Here is a 21715-nt window from a genome sequence, read left to right as displayed (position 1 = left end):
GGGCTGCGACACATCAGGACACAGACCCTTCTGGAAAATTCAAGCAAGGAAATCTTGGTGTACATGCCACCGAGGCCAGCCCTTTCCCTGAAGCTGCCCTTCCTCTAAGATGTGAGCGCAGCTGGTCTTAAGATGATCAGTCAGGTCGGGTGTGATGGAAGGGGCCCGGGAGTGCAGCTCTGAGCACATCTTGTGGCTGAGAAAGCCTGCACTGTGCCCAGCTCTGGGCCTGCCAAGCCCGCCTGGCCTGAGGCCTGTGCGTGTCGTGACATGCAGGCACGGCTCCTGCACCGAAGCCGGTGAATGCCGACAGGACTCAGATTTGTACAATTTGCCATGAACTTTTCTCTACGCCTTTTCCCAAACACAGTGTGAACTTTGCTGTGAACTCTGATATTTAGCGATGCATTTGTAGCCATTTAAGCAAATGAGTCGTGTTTTGAACTTCACAGCCTGTCAGAATGCGTTGAAAGACAGTGCAGACTGAGTGTGTCTCTGTGTCTCGAACCATGGGCCAGCCAGACGAGCCTCACATCTGTGTCTGCTTCTGTCCTCCCAGCCTCTCCGCAGGCTTCCTGTGGTGAAGCTATTTTCAGACTGTCCTCTAATCAGGTTGACTCAATGCAAAGAACGGATGGAGCAGAACTTGAGCTTCTCAGCAGCTGTATGGGACTTCAGACCCAGAGTTTCCTTTGGTAGAAAACCCGAGTCATGGCGGAGGACGGGGCAGTCACAGTTTGGGCACGCCAGGCTAGTTAGAAGGGAGAGCCCGCTGGTGGCAAAAATAACCTCTGTCAAGCATCAGGGAGAAGGCCTGATTTCCATGCTACTTTTTGCTCCTAAGTTTTCAGAAATGAATTCATTAAGTTTGCTTTTCTCCCTCCCATTGAGAATGCACTCATGCTCACAGTCTGGGGGTTCCCTCTGAGCTCAAGGGGAACTGCACATGAGAGGCATGCAGCAGAGCCAGAGCATGCACCAGGACCCCCGCTCTAGCTCTGCACACCCCGCTTCAAGCCTCTAGGATGAAGCATCACAGCCACCTGCCTCCTGCCACATAAGCACAAGGAGGGCTCTCCTTGCTGCAGCTCGGCACGGGAATTCTAGCGAAATCTGCTGTAAAGTGTCGGTGCTGGGCCTCTCAGTGACCCTCCTGCGGGGTCAGCAACATGGATGTTACCTGTGCGCAGTCTCACAGGCAGGCGCTGTCAATGTGCTCTGTGGGGTGAAAACCTGGACATGCAGTGGCCCCAGGCCCCAGGGGCACGTGCTGTGGGAGGGATGGGGCTGTGTACCTGCAAGGGCAGGCTCAGGAGTCTCCTTCGGTGCAGGAGCAGTGCCTGCATGTCACGACATGCACAGGCCTCCGATGGGCTTTGTCCACCTGAGTCTGGAATTGCTCTGTGAGGTTTTTGTGTCCAGAGCTATGGTCAGCTCCATGTGTACCAAAGGGAGACCTTGGCCCATGGGAAGGAGTCAAAGCTGAGAGTAGGTGTCTCCGGACAGTGAGCCGTCCTAGAAAACCGATGTCAGCTGGGCCTCTCCTTGTGAGGATATTACGCATGAAATTCAGTGCAAGGCCAGGTGAGGCTGAATGGGCACTCCAGAACAGAGCCATCCCAGGCCTCAGGTGTGGAGGGCGCACGAGTGCTGATGGACACCTGCCGTGTGTAGTGATGAGTCCAGCTCAGTGGACACCTTCAGATGAGAAGCTGCCAATGTCCAGCCTGCCTCTTCGCTCTACAGTTTGACCAAGATCTCCTTTCAGAAAACTCTTAAATGAGCAGTTAGGTAAAGGCACACCTTCCAGAATTTAGGCAGTGCTCTGAGTATTTGAGAAAATTCCAATGGCGCTCTTATGTCTACGTATGCATGTAAAATTTAAAATGCAAAAATGATTTTTTCTGATCATGGGTTTCTGCAAGAAATGTATTTTTACTTTTAAAATATAAATCATGAGTCGAACAATAAAGGCTTGCTGTTTCATGAAGACTTTGATCTGGAAAGGCTTGGGTCCCCCTGGATGTTGAACTTCAATTCTGTTATTGTGTCCTGGGGTTTAGGCCACACACAGCCAGCAGTTCCAGGGTGAGACCAAGGTGTCTGCTGCTCACCCTTGGAGAGTGGAGCCCGTTATGCACTCGCTGTAGCCGCTCCTTCGAGACTGGGCAAGCAGCAGCTCAGGAAATCCCAGTGCCTCAGCCTCATCAGATGGGCACCCGGAAGCAATGAGTCCCTGGAGATCGCTCGGGCAGAGCTGCCTCCAGGTCAGGAACAGATTACTACCGGAAGTCACAAGAGGACAGACCTCAGCTCTACCTGGAGAGGCTGCTGGGTCGCTCATTCTGGAGGTGACTGTGTTTCCTCAGCAGAGAAACCGCCACAGGGACGGGTCAGGCGTGTGAAAACGGGTCATCTTAATTATTTCAGTGAAGAATTTAAATGGCATTGAACTTCCTGGTTTTTTTCATTTCTTGTATTAGTAAAATCTATTACTGGCAGACTTCTTATTGTGCTTCACTGTATGCATGTGGGCCAAGGGGGTCCAAGAGAGATAAAGGGAATTCGAGTATAAAATGCAACAAAAATGTGTTATAGCAAAAGGAAATCACATATTTCATGAGCTTTTTCTTGTCAGTCCTAGAAAATAATGTAATCCTAAGGTTGTACAAATAGTTTTCACTTTATGTTTTCTTGTTTTATTTGCCTGCTTATGTGTTCATTTTATTTTATTTTTTGTGGTACTGGGAAATCAAACCCAGTGCCTTCCACTGAGCTGTATCCCCAGCCCTTCCAAGATATTTTGTTTTGAGACAGGGTTTTGCCAGGTTATAATATTGCCCAGGCTGGTCTTGAAACTGCAACCCTCATGCCTCAGCCTTCCAGAGTTCTGGGGTTACAGGCAGATACCACCAGAAACAGCCACTTTATTTTTTGAAAGCTAAGGTCTTACCTATTATTTTGGCAGTTATTCTTTTATTCTGATATTTTCAACTGACTTTCGAGAATCTAGAGGGTTATGGGCTTGTGAAACTCAGTATTTGTCCTAAATGAATAAAAGTAATAACAGCACATATTGAACTAGAGTCGGTCGTGAGAAATGCACAGGGACACTGGCACCCGCGGAGGTAAACATTAGATTTCACACTAGCGAGTGAGGGGCTCTCCTCGTCTCTGCTGCGCCTTTCCTCACCCTGCCTGTGTCCCGGAGCCCGAGATCCGACCCCAGACCCGACCTTTGTGTTCTTCTGAAGTAATTGCTCAGTGCTCGGTGTTCTCCTTTGGGTACCCAGTACGCTTGAGGACCCACAGCACCTCACTGCCTGGTGCTCGAGTGGACGCCTCATCTCACGGTGAGGCCATGAGGACCATGCCATGCAGAGCCTGCTCTGCCCGCTCAGAGTGGAGCTGGCCTGACTCCAGGTGAGGCCATGTGGGCCCAGCAGGCATCGGCCAAGACGCCCAACCTCTGCCACAGAACCTCGGCCCCACAGGGTGCTGCGGCGCTGGACGACAGGCTGCCTAGCGAGAGCTCTGGGGTAGGGACACACAGGTACTGAGATGTGCCACTGCTAAGGAGCCAGGGTCACCTCCCCAGCAAGTCCTGGGCCTCTGGGCTCTGGGTCACCTGCACAGACAGCAAGAGGGAGAGACCCGGACCGTGGGCAACACCTCCACCCACATAATGCCCACTGGGACACATCTGTGCCCCTGAAAGGCAGAAAAGGCATATGGTAAGCTCTTTTGTGGGGACATTTTAAAAAAAATCAATAGAGATAGAAATAAATTGACAATATCAGTCTTAGGGCTTGTGGGGAAGAGATAGCAGACAGACTCGTCTCTAAGCCACTCCCCAGCCGGGGGCCCCGGAGAGCCTGGATGGCACATTTGGGTACAGCAAGGTCAGGTGTACATCAAACATGCTGTCCTCGTGAGGAAACGGGAATTTCAAACACATCTGAGGGACAAAACAAGGAAGTAGTGTAGAAGACGCTCCTCTAGACAAACAGTGAAAAGCTGAACCACAAAACTCAGAGCAAACAATGACTTCTGCTGGAGTCCACTAACTCTGAAAAGCCACCTTCCTGAGAAGTACAAAGAGACCCAGGACAGTGGGCCACTGCGGTGTGCCCTCAGCCCCAGGTCCACAGGGCTGGTAAGTGGCCATGGCTGTGTGTCCCTCACTGGACATCGGGTGTGTATGGTGGCTGTTCCTACATCACAGTCAGCATCAGAACCAGCAGGACAGGGTGGGACCTTAGGTCCAGAAGGCAGGATCCCTAGAACTGTGGGATGCACCTCGCTGCTGAGGACACTGGCTTCAAGACCAGGAGGCCCGATTTCTGTGGGTGTCCCTTAGCCTGAAGGATCTCCTCCAGAATGGCAATGTGGGAATAAACCTGGCGTACAGCAAACACCAGCCCCTGCCCTGGGGAAAAGTGACATAATGGTCGGACAGGTGGGGGTCCCCATGGACTCAGGAGGTTGCAGATGTGTGCTGGGCCTGTGCACCCCCAGAAGCCCCTTATAATGCACCCCAAGAAGTTGATGTCTTTTTTTAAGACCTGCTTCTGGCTTGAACCTGACAGAAGGTATGTTGAAGAATCTCTGCAATGGTTGTATTAGTTCACACTATCACCAACAGCAGAGAAGGGTTCCTCTCTACCTGCAGCCTCTCCAGCATTTGTTAGTACCTGATTTCTTTATGGTGCTCATTAAAAGTAGGAATTTTATTTGACCCAGCTCTTCCCCTTCTGGGTATCTTCCTAAAAGTGTTAAAGGCATCATATCACAGTGATCCATGCATGCCCGTGTTTACAGCAGCACAATTCATAATAGCTAAATCTTGGAAGCGCCTATATGTCCATGAGCAGATGAATGAATGAAGAAAATGTATTTATACACAGTGGAGTACTACTCTGCCATAAAGAAGGATAAACTTGGGTCATTTGTAGGAAAATAGGTGCATCTTGAGACCAAAAGGTTCAGTGACATAAATCAGACATACAAGCTTCAATACAGTATAAATAAGAAGCAAGATAAAAGATAGGTAACAGGAAGCAGAGAGATGGATCTTTCTCAAATGGGAAGGGGTGGAGAGAAGGAGAAGGGGAGGGGAGGTGGGAAATGGGGTGCAAAAGGAATGAAGACTTGTTATGCACAAGCACCGACCCCACACAAGAAGTGCCGTCATCATGCACTGCAGACATGGACAAATAAAAGTAAATTTAAAAGACGGCATGGCTGCTGGCAGAGCCTGAGCCAGCCAGAGGTCAGCGCTCCTAGTGCCTGTCCTCTGCCCTCCCGTGGGTCTTTGTGGAGGGTCCACACATCGCAGAGTGGGGAGGTGTGGGGCGCTCTCAGCAGTGTGGGTGAGGCAGCCTAAACTGTGGGGCGGACATGGAAAGGTAAGGAAACTCACTGCCACGCAGGGACCAGCCAGGCTTGGGTGGCGCACCCGAGTCAGCGCCTGCAGGGGAGGAGAGCCTTTAGCCATGGCACTGGAAGCCACCTCCAGGTGGGCTGCCTGGGGAGGGAAGCGCCCTGCGCCAGCAAGGACCGAGCTCCTTGTCTGCATCCATCCTGACTTTGCGCCCGGCAGAGCTTGTGGAACGGCCGCCTTCCACGGGCTCTACCAGAGGTCTAGTTAAAGTTCCATCTCCGGCTGCTACGCATCCATCCCATTGTTTTCTGTTTCATTCTTGTTTTTTCTTGCTAAGCTGTGTGTTTCATAAATTTCACACCGGTCCAGTGACTTGTCTCTGTGCATAATAATTTACTGTCAACAATCAACTAACGATCAGATAATAAAGACGCCTGAATCAAGCAGTGCTCTGAACAATACCCTCATTGTCTTACTTTCCTATTTATTCACATTTATTATGAAGCTCACCCACAGACCGCACGGCTTATCTTGTACTGGACAGAATAATACGCTCTCTTTCGAGCCAGCCATTGTGACAGCGCAGGGAGCACAGCATAAACAGTGACTCCGAGACCCTGATGAACGGTTATCTCTCGGAACGTGAGCTTTGATCCATCTCCGAGCTCATATGAAATGTGTGAGTATTCTAATAGCTTACAGTTTATACAATAAGATCACTAACAAGGAACACAAAGCTTCTACTGCAGCAGTCACACGCCTAGGAGGCCACACTGGCCCACACACCCACAGGTAGGACACCGACTTCATCCTCTCCAAGCTCCAGGAGGTGGCGATGCCCAGAGTGGGCCCCTGGCGTTGAGAACACCCGAGTGCTGGGCACGGCCCCACTCACCTTTGCAGCGGGGCCTCTCATGCCCCAAGCTCCAGGTCCCGTTCGCCTGGCACTGGAGCAGCCTGCGGCCCTCTAAGTAGTAGCCAGGGCTGCAGCTCAGCAGGACCTGGGCTCCGTACTCATTCAGCGACCCAGACACCAGTCTCCAGAGGACGTGTTCGGACAGCTGCGCCTCGATGCTGGGGCACGGAACCGCTGGAAAGGAAGAGGAGCATCAGCAGCGCTCTGTGGGGGGGGGGAACGCCTGGCTCATGGGTCCCTCTGCCGCCCACTCACTAGCTTCGGTCAGTGACAACGAGGGAGGGCGAGGCGACCTTACAGGTGGACTGCTGCGCGAGGGCGACCACTCCCACCAAGGTGTATGGCTCACGGGGGCTCCCTTCAGCGGGAAAGTGAGCCCCTGTGTACAGCGTACCCACACAGTTGTCTCAGCTTCTCATAAACTGGGAGTAGTGACTGTGTAGCTGAAATCCAATTTGGAGATTAATTTCCATGAAATCAGAACCCCTCATTCCTTCTGCTTTCACCCACACACACACACACACACACACACACACACACAGAGTGCATATCTGTATATTTATTACCGGATTTATAGGCACAGACAACTATGTAGTCACACTGCATCGCTACTGTTAGGAAGCTAATCACCCCGCCTGAGGGGATGTAACCCACCAAGGCCTCGGGAACAGACCTAGGAGACGGCAGCTGCCGCACGGAGCCTTGGTGCCAGGCACAGCGCCGGCAAAGGCAGTCGCTTGTTAGCAACAGAGGTGTGAAACCACACTGCTGCCACACGAGCTACGAATATGCTGAAGCCTATGCAAACTGCAGGGTGCTGCGGGTGTGCATGATTCCGAAAGGAGAAGACTGAAAATGAATGTTGCGAGTTAAAACCACAGCCACTTCTTCCAGTGCCAGCTCAGGTTCATCCTGATGCATCACGATCCGCTGTGCTCAGAACTGACCAGACAATTCCTTTTTGCATCCTGGAAGAATTAGCTAAAAACCCATAGCTGTGTTTTTTATTTTGTTTTTTTTCCCGGAATGGTAGTACTGCATTCTACTCAAGCTCACTATAACTGAGTCAGATGTACCCAAAATGCTGCAAAAGTCTCACCTAGCCCCCCACGGCAATTTAACAGTCCTAAGTACAAATAAATTTTAAGAGAAGGCTTTCTAGCATTACACAATAGTAAAATCAATTAGGGTAAAATTTGAGAAAAGTGGCAATTAAAATTCTTACACTTATTCCTCTTAGGTGTTTTCAGATAAAGTGATTACTTAAGTTGTGTGGGTATTCAAGTGCTTTACTTAACAAGATAGGTAATACCTTCTCTGGCCAGGATACTTGCAGAATTTCCAGCAAGACTGCCTTTTCCAGAAAGCCCTTAGCCTGCTAGGTCTGTTACTCCACTGGAATCCCAGTGCATATTTCAAATCAAACGCATTTCATTTCAACAAAATACATGCTGCTAGCATTGACTTGGAAGTTTTAATTATTTAACGCTCTTTTACAAGCTCTGTTTTTGCAAAGGATTCAGCGTCAGCCTGGAAATACGAAGGCATCTGGAGGCAGTACCATATTGCGGCAAATCTCAAACTCTCCTTTGCTACCTCTTTCCTCATGAAAATGAGACTTGGCTTCCTTTTTAATTATCTTATCCTAGTTTGTTGCATCTCTTTCTATTAGGCTGTAAGCTCTTTTATAGTAAGCATTATGCCTTTTCACAATTTTTCTTGAGTATAACATCTGACGAGGTACGGATCACAAATATTTATACTTAAGCAAGTGTGCATACGTGTGCAAAAGTTTGAAAACTAGTATGCTCAGGAAATAGTACTGCAGCTGAAAATGCAGAAAGAGACCGAGCAGAGAAGCTCGTGTGCAGGAGTGGAAAGTGCAGGGTCCCTGCTCACTCCAAGAAGAGAATCTCAAGCTCCCGCAGGCACCTGAAACCCGAACGCACTGAGCGCTGTAAACAGCCACAGCCTTCGGTTGATAAACACAGCACACCAGCAAAGACAAAAACAAGTAAGAAAAGAACTATAACAACGTGCTGAATAAAAACTCCTTTCTCTCCCCTCCCTCCGTCTCCCCCTCCTCCAAGACAGAAGACTTTGGGGCCAAAGCTGGCCGTGGACATCAGCAAGCGCAGCAAGGGGCCTGTGCATCAGAGGACGCACTGGTGGGAGAAGAGAGAGATCTGCTAAGGGAGCATGTTGATGCCAACGCTACTCCTATGTTGAAGGAAGTCTGGAGATTTTCAGAAATGGGTTAATACTGCGGTTTTAATCTTCTCAAAGAGGACCAGAGGGAGAGAGAGAATAAAACACCTATAATCTTGTTTGGATGATTCATGATAGAAGTGGGGCGGTGAAGTTCTGAGGATGCAGGAGACTGTGTTCTCCAACACACAGGCTTGGCCTTGGTGGCTGTTTTTGCACCCTGGAAAACAAGCCAGCAATCCACACAGGGGGACCCGCTGTCACTCACTGCTGCCAGTGGAACATTATTCAGCCCTGAAAAAGTACAAGATATTGCTACTTGCCACAGTGTGGGTGAGCCTAGAGGACAAGATGTGAAGTAGATAAACAGGCAAAGAAAAATACGGAATGGAAGGCAGAAAACTACTGCATGTGGGATTCTGTCTGATGAGGTGATTTCCACTGTTCTTATTGTAAAAGGCAAGACACATGATGGAGACCAAGTGCTGAGATGACTGCACTGATTTACTTCACCGTAGCAACCACGTTACCACCGCATGCATCCCAAATGCCATGCTGCACCCCTTCATAAGCACGGGAAGGCTCACGGAGAAGAGAAGGGGAAGCTCACGTCCCTAAGCTTTCTTTCTCTTGCTTGCAAACACCTGGACACAGTTCACACCCACAGGCCTTTGGCTCCCGGCTGGGGTTGCCAGGCACCAGGGCTGCTGGGAACTCGGCCGCCCCATGGTGCCACGGGAAACTCGCTGCTTGGGATGCTGTCTGAGGGACTCCGCTAGCTGCCTGCTGGGCACCAGGCTTGGCAGGACGACCTGGCCGCCCACCTGGGCCCATCCCGGTGCCAGCAGGGGGTCTGGAGTCACTGTGCGGAGAGGGCTCTGAGGACCCCAAGTCCGCGCCTTGAACGCCCGAGAAGGCAGAGGCACAGGCGGCTGTGCGGCTGGGGCTGCATTGCCGCACAAGCGCGTCCGGCCTCACACACAGGTCAGCCGGCTCCTCTGCTTGGCTGCTTGGAAGCAGGTGCTTCCTTCTCCTATCTGTGACCCCCAGCTCTCTACATTTCTGACGGCTGGAGACCGAGGGCCTCAGGCTCCCGGCCCGGGACCACAGGGAGCCGCTTTCAGTCAGGCCAGGAAAATGGAAAATCTGGAGGGCTTTTTCTTCCAGAAAAACTGGAGGGAAAAATAGGAATAGAACATGTAAATGTTGTACAAAACAATGTGCTTCACTTTAAGAAGACACTATTTAGAGAAAGGGGAATGCTTCCGTCATATAGTCCTAACTTTTAAATATCTTCCCCAAACATCAGTACTGAGAAAGGGGGAGGGAGGGAGAGACAGAGAGAGACAGAGAGAGAGAATAGAAGCTGTAGGTGGAATGCATACATATCTCACATAAAGGAGTGTCAGTAAATAATAAATATGACATCATGCATCTTTTTATTGGGACATTTTTATTACATGACATTAGTCAAAACAGGGTAATTTCAAGAATAATTGAAAAGTATATTGAAAGTTAAATTTAAAAATCTATTATGGTGAAAGACACATCACCAAGAACAGTGGGATGAGCGTGTCAAAGCAGACTGCTCTGAGTTTTCTGAGGGGTCAACGGCAAAGTGTGTCTTACTGTGATAAATTTTAAGATTTAAATATTCATCATCTTGCATGATCACCCTAAGTTGGTCAAAGGCTTACAGTAATTTCTGGTAAGATCTAACACGATGCTGTGTCCTCTGCCACTTTATTCACCACATCTGGTACCATGTGACTTCTGCTCTTCCCAAAGCCAAGCTGACTGCGAACAGGCAAGATCTTGAATCCACTCAGGACACTCAGGCAGCCAGGACAGAGTGGCTAAACCCTCACAAAAGAGGACTCCAGAGCTGCTGCAGAAAGTGGCAAGGACGATGCGATGAGTGTTTGAAATGAGATATTTGAGGGCATCCATGGCAATGTGTCCTTTACAATAATTATTCTTTAATTAAATATTCAGCTTTCATTTGATCCACCGTGGAGGGTGAAGAGATGGGGTGTGGATGAGTGTCGTACAGGACAAGCACAGAAACCAGCATGGCCCTGGAGCAAGGTGAGCGTGGGGACCACAGAGCCTGGGCACCTGGGCCTGGACACCGACTCTGCTGCCCTGGCTCTCTGTGCCTGGGCAGTCCCGACCACCCCACAGCAGCTGGAAAGGTCCCAGGAAACTGGGGAGACAGTGAGACCAGGCCGAGGTGCAGCCTCGCCTCACAGCGCTGCCCTGCTTCTGTGCTGGGAACCCGCAGAGGGGCTGCTTCTCCCTGCAGCATTGCCACGAAGGGGCCTCATGCGCCAGGCAGCCTCTCCCCGACCTGAGTTGGGCGTGGGTGCCCTCGGACTGGACCTGTTTGCAGACAGGCTCTGCACCTGCGAGCGTGTGTGCTAGTTGCTGTGGGCTGCCTTAGGAACAGCTAAGGCGGAGGGTGCACGGGTGCACGCAGCCCAGCAGGACCCGTGCGCCTGTGTGTCTTGGACCCGTCACCTTCCTAGGATGTGAAGTGCAATACCAGACAGCAGATTCACTCCACAGCTGAGTACCGCACTGAGCGCCAGGCCTGGATTTCAGAATCAAATCCGCGGAGGTTCCAAACTCACCAGCATTCCAATACCAAATAAATGATGACAAAAGCTGTCAAAGACTGTTTAAAACCTTTTCCTATCAAGGAAATGCAGGAAAAGAAAGTACTTTATGAATCAGTATTTTTGACAATTATAAATGAATAAATTGCCAGGTAAACTGTAGTAAAATTAAATTCATTTTAAAACATGAGAGGTCAGCCAGCTTGAGAGAAAGTGTTCAGACTGTCCGGATATGCTGTATGCCTCCTCTTTCATTTTTAAGGAACCGTAGATTTCTCCTCCCACCTAATGAGAAAAACTGTTATGGGCTCATTTCCTTCTCTCTCGGGGAAGCCAGGCAGACAGTGCAGTGGACCATCCCTAAGTAACTGGCATGGTGAGTGATACCCACACTTTGACAGAGCAGACATTTTTATATTAAAAACCCTTAAATTATACCTCTCAAAACAGATCAGCTGAAGCATAGACAATAAGTATTTTCTGTGGACAAAAGACACAATTTCTGACTTAATATTTCAGTGAGAAACAACATCCTTTGCATTTGACTTGGAAAGGCTGGCCTTTGGTTTTAGCATGAGCTATTCTGATTTATTGTAGAGTCAATCAGCCAGTGACAAAAAGGAAGGGTTACCAGAGCACTGTGTGAGACACGCAGGCTGTCCCCACCCTGGCACATCACTAACGTCCTCTGCACTTCTGCTCCTAAGGCCCAGACGCCCACCGTGAACCTCCCCTGCAGCCCAGCCCGCCTCTAGGCACCAGACACAACTGTCTTTCCTTTTTCTGACAGCCCCCCACATCACGCTCAATGTTGGTAAGTGCTTACTTTAACCAAGTTTAGTTCCAACACATTTCATTAGATTTGTAAAATTATGATCAGATGCCACTAGAGTCAGATTATGTATTCGGCCTCCTGAGCAACAAGACCATTCTGTGTGCAGCCCTTTCGGGAAGCGAGGATGCCCAGACTGCGTGAATGCACTTCCTCCCAGCCAAGGTCAGGCGTGCTCTACAAAGGAGCCTGCCGCCAAAGCTGAATCGCGAACATGGGACCTTACAGACAAAGACTGTGTTTGCAATGCTGTTTAACCTCAGAAATTAACAGATGATTACTACATAAGCTATTCAGAATAAGAATGGATGGAGACTTCATGGGCTTTAAAGTGAATTTGCAGTAAGCAATCACCTGTTCAGAGGTACCACGCAGAGTCCTGAGGACTTCAGAGCTCATGGTCCCTTCCCGCAGGATTCTGATGTTAGAAACCCTCCTGACTCTGCCACATTCTCCAGGGTCCAGAATCGTCAGACTGCTTCTCAGTCTTAGACCAAAATTTTCTCATAGAGAAGTTTCCAAAACCTTCCCGAGGTCCCAGAGTCCTAGACCTCCTGTGCATTTTAGAACCTTCTAGAAGTGCAGACAAGAAACCTCATTTTGGGAGCCTAAGCTTCCCCAGTCTGTTTCCCTTCCTGCATAGCATCACTCACTTTAAGGAGACTGCACGGAAACAGCAAGGTATTTCACGTTGACTGCTGCCCACTGGTGACTGCCGTATTAGATGTGTGATTGCTGAGTCCTCTGCACCGCGCAATGAAGCAAGCCTACTCCTGTGCACAGGTGTGCAGCTGGTGAGGCGGCTTGGCCGGCAAGCCTGCCCCGCCTCCTCTGCGTGGGCTGGTGGAGGAAGGTAGGGGTGGGAGAGGAGCCCCCAAGCCACACTAGTGAGGCACGTGTGGAAGTCCTGCCACAGAGCACTGGGGCTGTGCAATGACAGCTGTCACTCACTTCTCTGCGCTGTTTCTCAGGATCAGTTGTAAATGTCGTGGAGCTGCCACTGCAGTGAGGTGTTCAGGCGTCCATGAGATAACTGCTTCTTTCAATGTCTGTATCTGTGCTGTTGCTATTGTCCAGGGCCAATACGGGAACAGAGATAGGTGACTAAACCTTAATAATCAAGACTCTAAGTCTATGGACGGTCAGACCCACAACTCTGGGACAGGAGACTGGTAGTACACTGTGTTGTTCAGTCCGTGCCCAGACTCACGGCTCTTCCTGGACGGAAACAAGGGAAACGAGCTGGCCCTGAGCCTGCGCCCGAGAGGTCAGACAGAGCCCCACGCAGGGCTTTGTCGAAGGACTTTGCACAAAGGAATGACCCTCACCCAGCGATCATCCCCTGAGGGGCCCTGAAGTCCCGCCATCAGCACAGTGCTGGGGGCCCAGTGACAGCCTGACCAGGAGAGGACAGAGGGACGGAGCCGCTCTGAAGACTCAGACCAGACCAGTGAAGGGTCTGTCTGTGGTAGGTCCTCCTTCCTCCCTGTCTTTTCCTCCTCCTCTTTCTCTTCTTTCAAAGTGAGAAGGAAATCACTGTGGCCAACCCAGGTGGGCGGGAGGATTGGAACAGGGACCACTCACTCAAACCTTGCTGTGGGTTATGTCCTTGACTCTTGCCCGATGCCACCCATGCCAGTGTAGCCGGTCTCACATCAGAAACTCTAACTTTCAGGCACGGAGCATGTGTGGCTCGGGGACTGTCGGCTTCTCACCTGATTCTCCTGATTCTAATGATGGAGTGGAGAGCAATCCAGGACATACATACTTTTTAAATAAAAACAGCAATGATAAATCATAGAAGGTTCAAATGCTTTGCAGAAAATAATACTCTGCTGGGGTACTTATGAGTATTACTTTCACACAAGAAAAATTTAAAAGAAACGTTCTATAACCTCATCAGACCATTTAAAATGTGTTAGACATTTCTGCTGAATTTCCAGAGTCCCCAGATTTTTCTTCTTTCTCTCTGTGCAGAATTTCCAGGTGTCTCTGTGGATATCAGTAGCAAAATCATGGGTATCTCTGTACAAGAACTGATGTTTAGAAAGAAACTGGAAGGAAGTGGTGGGTGGAACTGGAAGGTGTTACAGACAGTACAGAAGTGCTAAGCTTCAACTCTTTTAAATTACGCCAAAGAAAAACGTCACAGGACTCAAGCAAATTATTTAGAAAGTCTTCAAATAAATACAAAAATTTTAAAATATTAAATGTGTATATGGTATACATCAAAAGTACAGGTGTAGAAATGCATTCAATTTTCTTTTTAGCATGTTAAATTAGTGTAGAACAGGCAAATCCTGAGCTGTCTGTGTCACTTCCTTAGAGCCTCTCTTAGTTTTCTCTTGTTGCTGAGACAAAATACCTGACGCCCAAAATTAAGGAAGAAAAGGGTTATGTAGCTCACAGTCTGTGGAGGTTTCAGTCCGTACTTGGCTGGCTCCAAGGCAGAGTGGCACATGGCACAGGGCAAAAGTTCATGGTGGCGGAACACAGCAAAGGCAACAAGAGCAAAAGGTAAGAGAGGTGGCAAGCAGCCTCTTTCCCTCCCTTACATTGTTTGCAAACTGCCCACCCCAGGGCAGGTGTAGCGCTCACACCCATAGTTCCAACATTGGGCCATGGATTAATCATAAACTCTAGAATCCCCCCACCCCATGACTGTATGAGGATTTGGGGGGACACCAGACACAAACCATAACAGAGCCCCAAATAGAAAGAGCCCAGATAATATCATGACTATGCTAGAGAGTGCGCCAGTGTGAAAATACACAGCTTGGAGAATTCCTTCTAGCAGTACTCAACATTTTTCTAAACTCCTATAACTTAACACAGCATATTACAGGTAGCATCGGGTTATGTTTCTTCTCTGAAAGTGGTGATGGAGGTGGGCGGTTCCTGGCTTGGGACAGCACAGCCTTGCTGCAGTGCAAAGGGCATAAACAGTGCCTTAGGGAGATTTGTTTCAAGAACTCCTAAGCAGAATGAAATGTACGTGAGTGTCCTGTTGTTACTCAATCACAGGTTCGGGGCTGTTATTTGAAAATAAAGATGCCAATGTACCTGTTTAATAAAATGACTAAACCTGAAGTGTAAGCTAACACTGCAGCGCAGTTACTCATCTAGAGGATAACAAATGTGCAGATTGGCCCTTTACCCCCAAAGCTCCAAGTAAAAGCAATCCAGGCCCCGTGTGCATTCTCTGAGATCATTCTGTGTTTCGGCTGGTGCTGTGGAGTTCCTGAAGCACGGGCGCCACAGCACGGCACCGAGCCTCCAAACCCTGCCGCTCACCACTGCTCATTCAGTAATTACACCGTTCCGGGCCTGACAAGTATCCAAGAGACCATCTACAGGGTGCGAGAGAATGGGCGCAGGTTACACACAAACCGACATCGCTGCCGATGAGGAGCTGAGCCTTGCAGAGTCTGGTGTTGATGCGGGCCTGAAACCAAGCCCCCAGGCCTACCGAGAAATACATGAAGATGCGCACAATTTTCTTACAGTACACCAGTTTTTTCTCTCACTGGAGCATTCATAGCTCTAAAGCTATTTAGCGTGACTACAGCTTGCTGTCCCTTCTTGCAGGGTATTCACACTGTACTTCGTCATGTAAAGAACTTGTGGTCTGGTACGTAATAGGTACATATAGATGATTGAAGATAAATGGGTTTAGGTGGAGGAAAGCACTCCCCTAGTAGAGCTTAGCTAGAGTTTTCCATCAGAAACAGAGCTTCGCGGTTTTTCCCCTTCCTAAACCCAGCACATGGTACCTATCCCTTCATCATCTGTCAAAGCACTAAACCCAAGCCATTCATACCAATAGCCCTCACTTGGTTTTTTATGGCACTAGCAGGAATCACATCTACTGATCTCAGAAAATAATTAAAATGGGAAAAAGGAGCCTTGAACATCTCCTTGGGTGATTTGTCTTAGCACGGATGAAGAATGCAAAGTGAAACACTTATACTTATTTTAGCAAACCTGAGGGTGAAATGAACTAATTTCATTTACCATATACATGTACTACTTATCAAAGCTGAAGTACTTCTTATCTCCTGAGATACAGTGTACTGATCTAGACATTACTGCAATAGTTAAAGAAAGCTAAAGATTATCGCATACCAACACGGCAAACAAAGGCATTAATGACTGGGAAATAGAAACGTTTCAAAAGTTAATAAGGAAATAGTTTTCTGGCTATGACTTTAAGTTTTGTCTTTACTCTGCCCAATTTCTTTAATTTAAACAAAGTAAAACAAATAACCTACGTCCCTCAAAAAAGTAAATAGCTCTTCTAGCCCTTGAAAATTAAGGCATTTTAGTGAAATGTCTGTATTTATCTATAATAAACAAAGGGGAGGAAAATATATTGGAAAGTTTAAGATATTCGAACTGATATTCAGGAATGTTTAAAGCTGATTTTCTATTTTTAAAATAAAACTTCTGTTTATTTATTTTGTTAATGAACCAAAAGCAGTTAACACCAAAATAAGCTTTTAAATGTAAATTGACTTTTGCTGTTGAATGGCCTTTTAATTGAGCATACTACAACTTCTTACACTGGGAGGCAATTTTGCATCACAATTTTAAAGTAATTGGGCCTAAAGATACATATTTTCAAGCACATTCGAATGTACATAGAAATTGAGCTACCTTACCATACTTTATAGTATTTTAATAAGCACAAGATAACTCTCTTAATCACTGTAACATTTGCCTTTGAACTGCAAGAGGCCTGTCATTCTTGGTTTCTGAAGAAGCTGGAGGCCTGCAGCCATTCTGTACCCAGTGCCCCACAGAACAGGGTGCAAGCTAGGTCTTCAGCTGGACCCGCCAGACATAAACATGGTCAGGGCCCATCAGTTCCCAGGGGCCGCATAGCCTCAGAATTAGAAGCATGACTTTCTTCCCAGGTTTCCCTGAAACAGACCCTGAGATACCTGTGGCCCTCACCAAATTACCGCACCCAGTCCTTCCGGCTCCTACCTTTACCATCACGACAATGGCATGAATTTGCGTGGGCTACTGGAAGGGGGAGTGGAAGTAGTAGGAGTGTGGAGTTATGAGTGCGGCGTGCCATACACTGACCTGGGTGGGGCACAAAGTCTGTTTCTCCATAACATCGGCCCACGGTTTCGTCCTTCGAAGAAGTGATCTCAGTTTGGAAAAAGGTTTGGACTTCTGCTGCAATGGCTGTGAGAGTTCCTGGGGGTTTCCAGCAGAGGGGACCCCTGTTGTGGCCAGTATGCGTGCAAGACCCCTCGCTGCTGCTGGGAGACAGCACACGAGCGGGAGCCTCCTCAGGGGCTGTCTCTGCAGGCCTGGGGTGGCTCCATGGTGTGCAGGGGGCAGGGCACAGAGCTGCAGCAGGGCGAAGGCCACAGAGCTCCAGGAGGGACCGCTCCTGAGTGAGGTCCCTGGAGAAGGTCCAGATTCCAACTCCCAGGTCCCTTCCACCCTGCGGTGGGAGTTGGGGAACCTTCCCAGACTCCAGCTTGGCTTCTGTTTGCCTTCTTTCAATCTGATCCTATACTTGACCCATCTCTCAGGGCGCTCTTGGAGCTACAAGACCTCTCAGGCTACCTCCTCTTCTACTCTGCTCAGATACTATGAAACCAGTCAACACAAACTGATGTGCCCCTGGTCAGTCCGGCAGACAGGGCCTTCCATTCGCAGTCCACACTGGCAATGCACACCCATCCTGGTGCATCAGTAGCAGGCCTAGCATAAATTCACACTCAAGATGGCGCAGTAGACTCCAAGGAGAAGATTCGATTCACTCTCCACCAGGGCACAGTAGGTGCCAGGGAGAGGGGTCGATTCGCGCTCTACCGTGCACAGTGTGTCCTCAGGGTGAGCTTCCAGTTTGCTTTCCACACTCTGCAATAGACGCCCAGGCAGAATGATCGGTTCACCCTGTGCCCGGTGCCTGAGACCAGCCTGCCGACGCACATCCCATCGTGTCCAGCAGACTCCAGGTGGAGCCTGAAGTCCTCTGGGGCGTTACGCGATCGGCATGTTTTCCTCATGCCCGTGCTGCTGTGCATAACCACGCTGCTTCCACACACCCTGCCCCACAGTGGCAGGAGGCTCCCAGCCCTCCTCCACAAGTTTAAGCAGCAGTAAGCAAATCTATGCGGTCACAATTAAAACCTTCGCAGGATGCAGTTATCTGCTTGTGATTAAAGGAGTAAGATAACAGAAGCAGTCCCTTCTCCATGGGGTTGCTGCAGCAATCGAGCGCATAGCCTTGCCCGGTGGGTGTGTCAGTGTTAGCCCTCCTGAAGCGCTTCTGCGTGTTACTGCTGCCCACCAGACCCCACTCTGGCCCCTGCTGTCCTCTCTGTCCTGGGCTGGTCACTCCTGTCACCTCATCTACATCAGTTAGCAATTCCTGCTCAAATTTTTTCTCTTGGGCTCTTTATGTCTTGTGCTTTGTCTTTCTCCCTGTTTCTTCCTCTGCTCCCAGCACACTGTGTAGTCTGTGCCTCTTGCCCCATAATTTTTCATAGTGGGCTCTTGGTATTGCAGTTCTGTGGCAGACAGAAATACATAGATGGGCATTTGGAGACCAGCTCTAACACACAGCTGCAAACTGAGGTGTGCATAATTGCTTAACTCAGTTAGGTGCGGGTTTAATGCAGAAGTGCAGCTCATATGACCATGAAAAGTTGCTTGTGCACATGTTTTGAAGGAAGTCTGTCCCAGGTGTACTTATTTAGAAGAATCTGACATCACAGCGACAGAATGGGGGCTCTGCTCGCGTGGCTGACCTGAGTCGTGACAGGCACGTGTTGAGACAGCTTCTGCTCAGTGCAAGGACAGCACCGCACTGATTAATGCTGAACGTCAGTGAGACGGGGCATTTCTGGGCAAAATGATTGTTTTCAGGCAAAATGATTTCTTATAACTTAAGAATATAGAAATATCTACTCTATTATTTCCATGTTAATCAGGGCATTTTTACTAAATAAAATTGGTCTCTAGAAACAGTTACAAGTAACAGCAAAACTAATTTTGTAGAATATTGGAAAATCTTCCTGTTTTTTGTCTTTTTGAGACAGGGTCTTGCTATGCAGTTCAGGCTGGCCTTGAGCTCACTTTGTAGCCCAGGCTGGTCTGAAACTCACAGCAATCCTCCTGCCTCAGCCTCTCGAGTGCTGGGATTACAGGCGTGTGCTAGAACACTTGGCTGAAAGAGTGCAGTTTTTTTTTTTTTTTTTTTTGGTACCAGGAATCGAACTCATGACCTTGCACTTGCCAGGCAGGTGCTTGTGCTGCTGAGCTACATCCTCGGCCCAATCTTCCTTTAATTAAGTTTCTAAATTATTGAATTCATATTAAATACTGTGAAAAAGTGTCATTTTATTATACTCTATTTTAGCCAAATAAAAATAGGTATCTGAAGGCGGTAATACTGGCAAAACAATGGACATACAGGCCAATGAAGTAGAGCAGAGGGCCCAGAAATAGACCCCCAGAATACACCTGCTTGCTCTTTGACAGAGGAACAGAGGGGACAGTGGAGAAGGGACAGTTGTTCCAACAGATGGTTCTGCAGCAATCGGACGCCCACAAAGAAAGGTGAGTCTGGATCCAGACCTTACACCCTGAGTGAAAACTAACTCAAAGTGAGGCGCAGGGTCACATGTAAACCACAAGTACATAAGTACATAAATAAATATCTGAGAAGATACTACAGAAAATGTAGATGATCTAGAGTCCGGCACCAACCATAAAAGAAAATATTGTTATGTGCTTTACATTAAAATTAATAACTTCTGCCCTGTGAAGCCACTACGAAGAAATATGATAACAGACTCCACACGGAGAAAATATCTGCAGAAGCACAGCTGATACAGGACTGTACCCTAAAGTGTACAAACAGTTCTTGAAATTCATGGATAAGAAAATGAGCAACTGATTAAGACTGTGGAAAAGGGCTGGGGATTTAGCTCAGCCGCACAGCACCTGCCTGGCAAGCGTGAGGTCGTGAGTTCAATTCCCGGTACCGGAAAAAACAAAACAAAAACAAAAAAAAGATTGTGGAAAAGACTTTAAAAGACAGCTCATTCATCTCACCAAAGAAGATGTAGACTGCAGACCAAGGTAAGGAAAGATGCTGCACACCCTAGGTCATCTGGGAAACGCCTATTAAAATAGCGAGACAGCACCGCACATCTACTGGAAGGGCCACAGCCCAGGCCCTGTCAACCCCAATGCTGCGGAGGGGCAGGAGGGAGCTCGCCCAGGCTGCTGGGCACACAGAGGGCACAGCTGCTTTGCAGGAGGTTGGTGGCCCTTACAAAACTGAAATTACTCTCACTATGGATCCACCAATCACACCCTGTGGTATTCATGCAAATGAATTAAAAACCAATATCTGCACAAAAACCCACACACAGACGTTTATAGCAGAATTATTCATAGATGCCAAAACTTGGAGGCAACTAAGAGGTCCCTGAGTAGGTGAGAGGTAAATAAACTCTGGTATTTCGGTCAATGGAATACTCCTTGGAAGTAAAGAGGCAGGGCCATCCAGCCACGCAAACACCCAGAGGAAAGGCAAATGCGTGTAATGAGGGGAAGTCAACTGGAAAAGGCACGCGCTGTGTGGTGACAAATCCGTGCCATTCTGGCAGAGGCAAAGCGCAGAGACAGAAGGAGGTCTGTGGTCACAGGGGCCGATGGGGAGGTGGGAGGGGCAGGTGGAGCACAGGAGGTTTTTACAGCAGGGCAGCAACCTGCACGGTGCTGAAGAGGCAGGCGGAGGTCTTTCCGCACTTGGCCACACAAGAGGATAGGGTGCTGACAGCGGAGCCCAAAGCAAACCGTGCACCTTGGGTGATGGCAACCTGTCCATGCAGGTGCCCTGGTTATGGCAAGAACACCTCTCCGGAGTGGGGTGCTGGTAGGGGGAGGCCGAGCACGTCGGGGCTGCGGAGGGCAGGGCAGGTGTCTGTGACGTTGCTCAGTTTTGCTGTGAGTCTAACATGACTTTGAAAAATAAAGTCTATCAAATAAACAAAATGAGGTGCAAATGAAAGTCACCTTTCAGTAGTTTCTCGGTCATATACGAATTTAAAGTGGGGCTCCTTTTAGAGTCAGTGTACTTGGCATGCTAAGCTTGGCACCAGAAGAACTTCACACAGAGCTGAGTCAACCAGAAGCATGGTCTGCACCCCAGCCAGGGTGGCTCAGAGTCACTGAGGGTCAGAGCTGGACTTTGGTGTTGTTTCTAAAGCTCTGGAGGATGTTCATGCATTAACAGTGTAGACAAGTAGTGGTCTAGTGAAAGGGGTACAGGACCTAAAGCCAGAGACAACAGAGCCCGACTGCACCCCGCACAGGCGGAGGTTCCCCCTCGTTTGGGTGGTCATCAGCTTCATACTGTTTCAGGGTTTATGAAGTTGGTAGATGAGCTCACTGGCTCATCCAGGAGCTCAGGGACATTTCAAACCAGCAGATGAGGCCCCTGAGGACCTCCAGGCTGCACACAGGACACTACCACCAACATGACATTGCTCACAGCCCTCTATGGCAACTCACACTCCAGTGCGACAGCCCCCAGGGCAAGGTATTGCTTTCAGAGAATGCTTTTAAGGATTGAAATAAAAATTAAGATAAACTGAAGCAATGTATCTTATTAGCATAGCTTCTTACAGTATTATTTTATTGTTATAAAATGATACCTTACTTCATAAAAGTAACCAGAAACATTAATGCTCTTTAAATATTGCATAATGACTCACAAA

The 21715-nt window shown here is 48.6% G+C and overlaps 1 protein-coding gene across 1 annotated transcript in view; it reads right to left on the bottom strand.

The window, feature by feature from the left end:
* The window catches only part of Csmd1 (CUB and Sushi multiple domains 1), a 1292092-nt gene that overhangs the window by 54610 nt on the left and 1215767 nt on the right, over positions 1–21715 (bottom strand). Inside the window, exon 51 of the mRNA XM_005373917.1 lies at positions 6279–6473. Within this exon, the coding sequence (XP_005373974.1) occupies positions 6279–6473 (195 nt within the window). The remainder of the gene's footprint in view (positions 1–6278; positions 6474–21715) is intronic.

The sequence above is a fragment of the Chinchilla lanigera genome, unplaced genomic scaffold (genome assembly GCF_000276665.1).
Source record: "Chinchilla lanigera isolate Chin_1 unplaced genomic scaffold, ChiLan1.0 scaffold00002, whole genome shotgun sequence".
Taxonomy (NCBI): Eukaryota; Metazoa; Chordata; class Mammalia; order Rodentia; family Chinchillidae; genus Chinchilla; species Chinchilla lanigera.
Note: the sequence above shows the minus strand (reverse complement) of the source record. Positions and strands in the feature narration are given on the sequence as shown.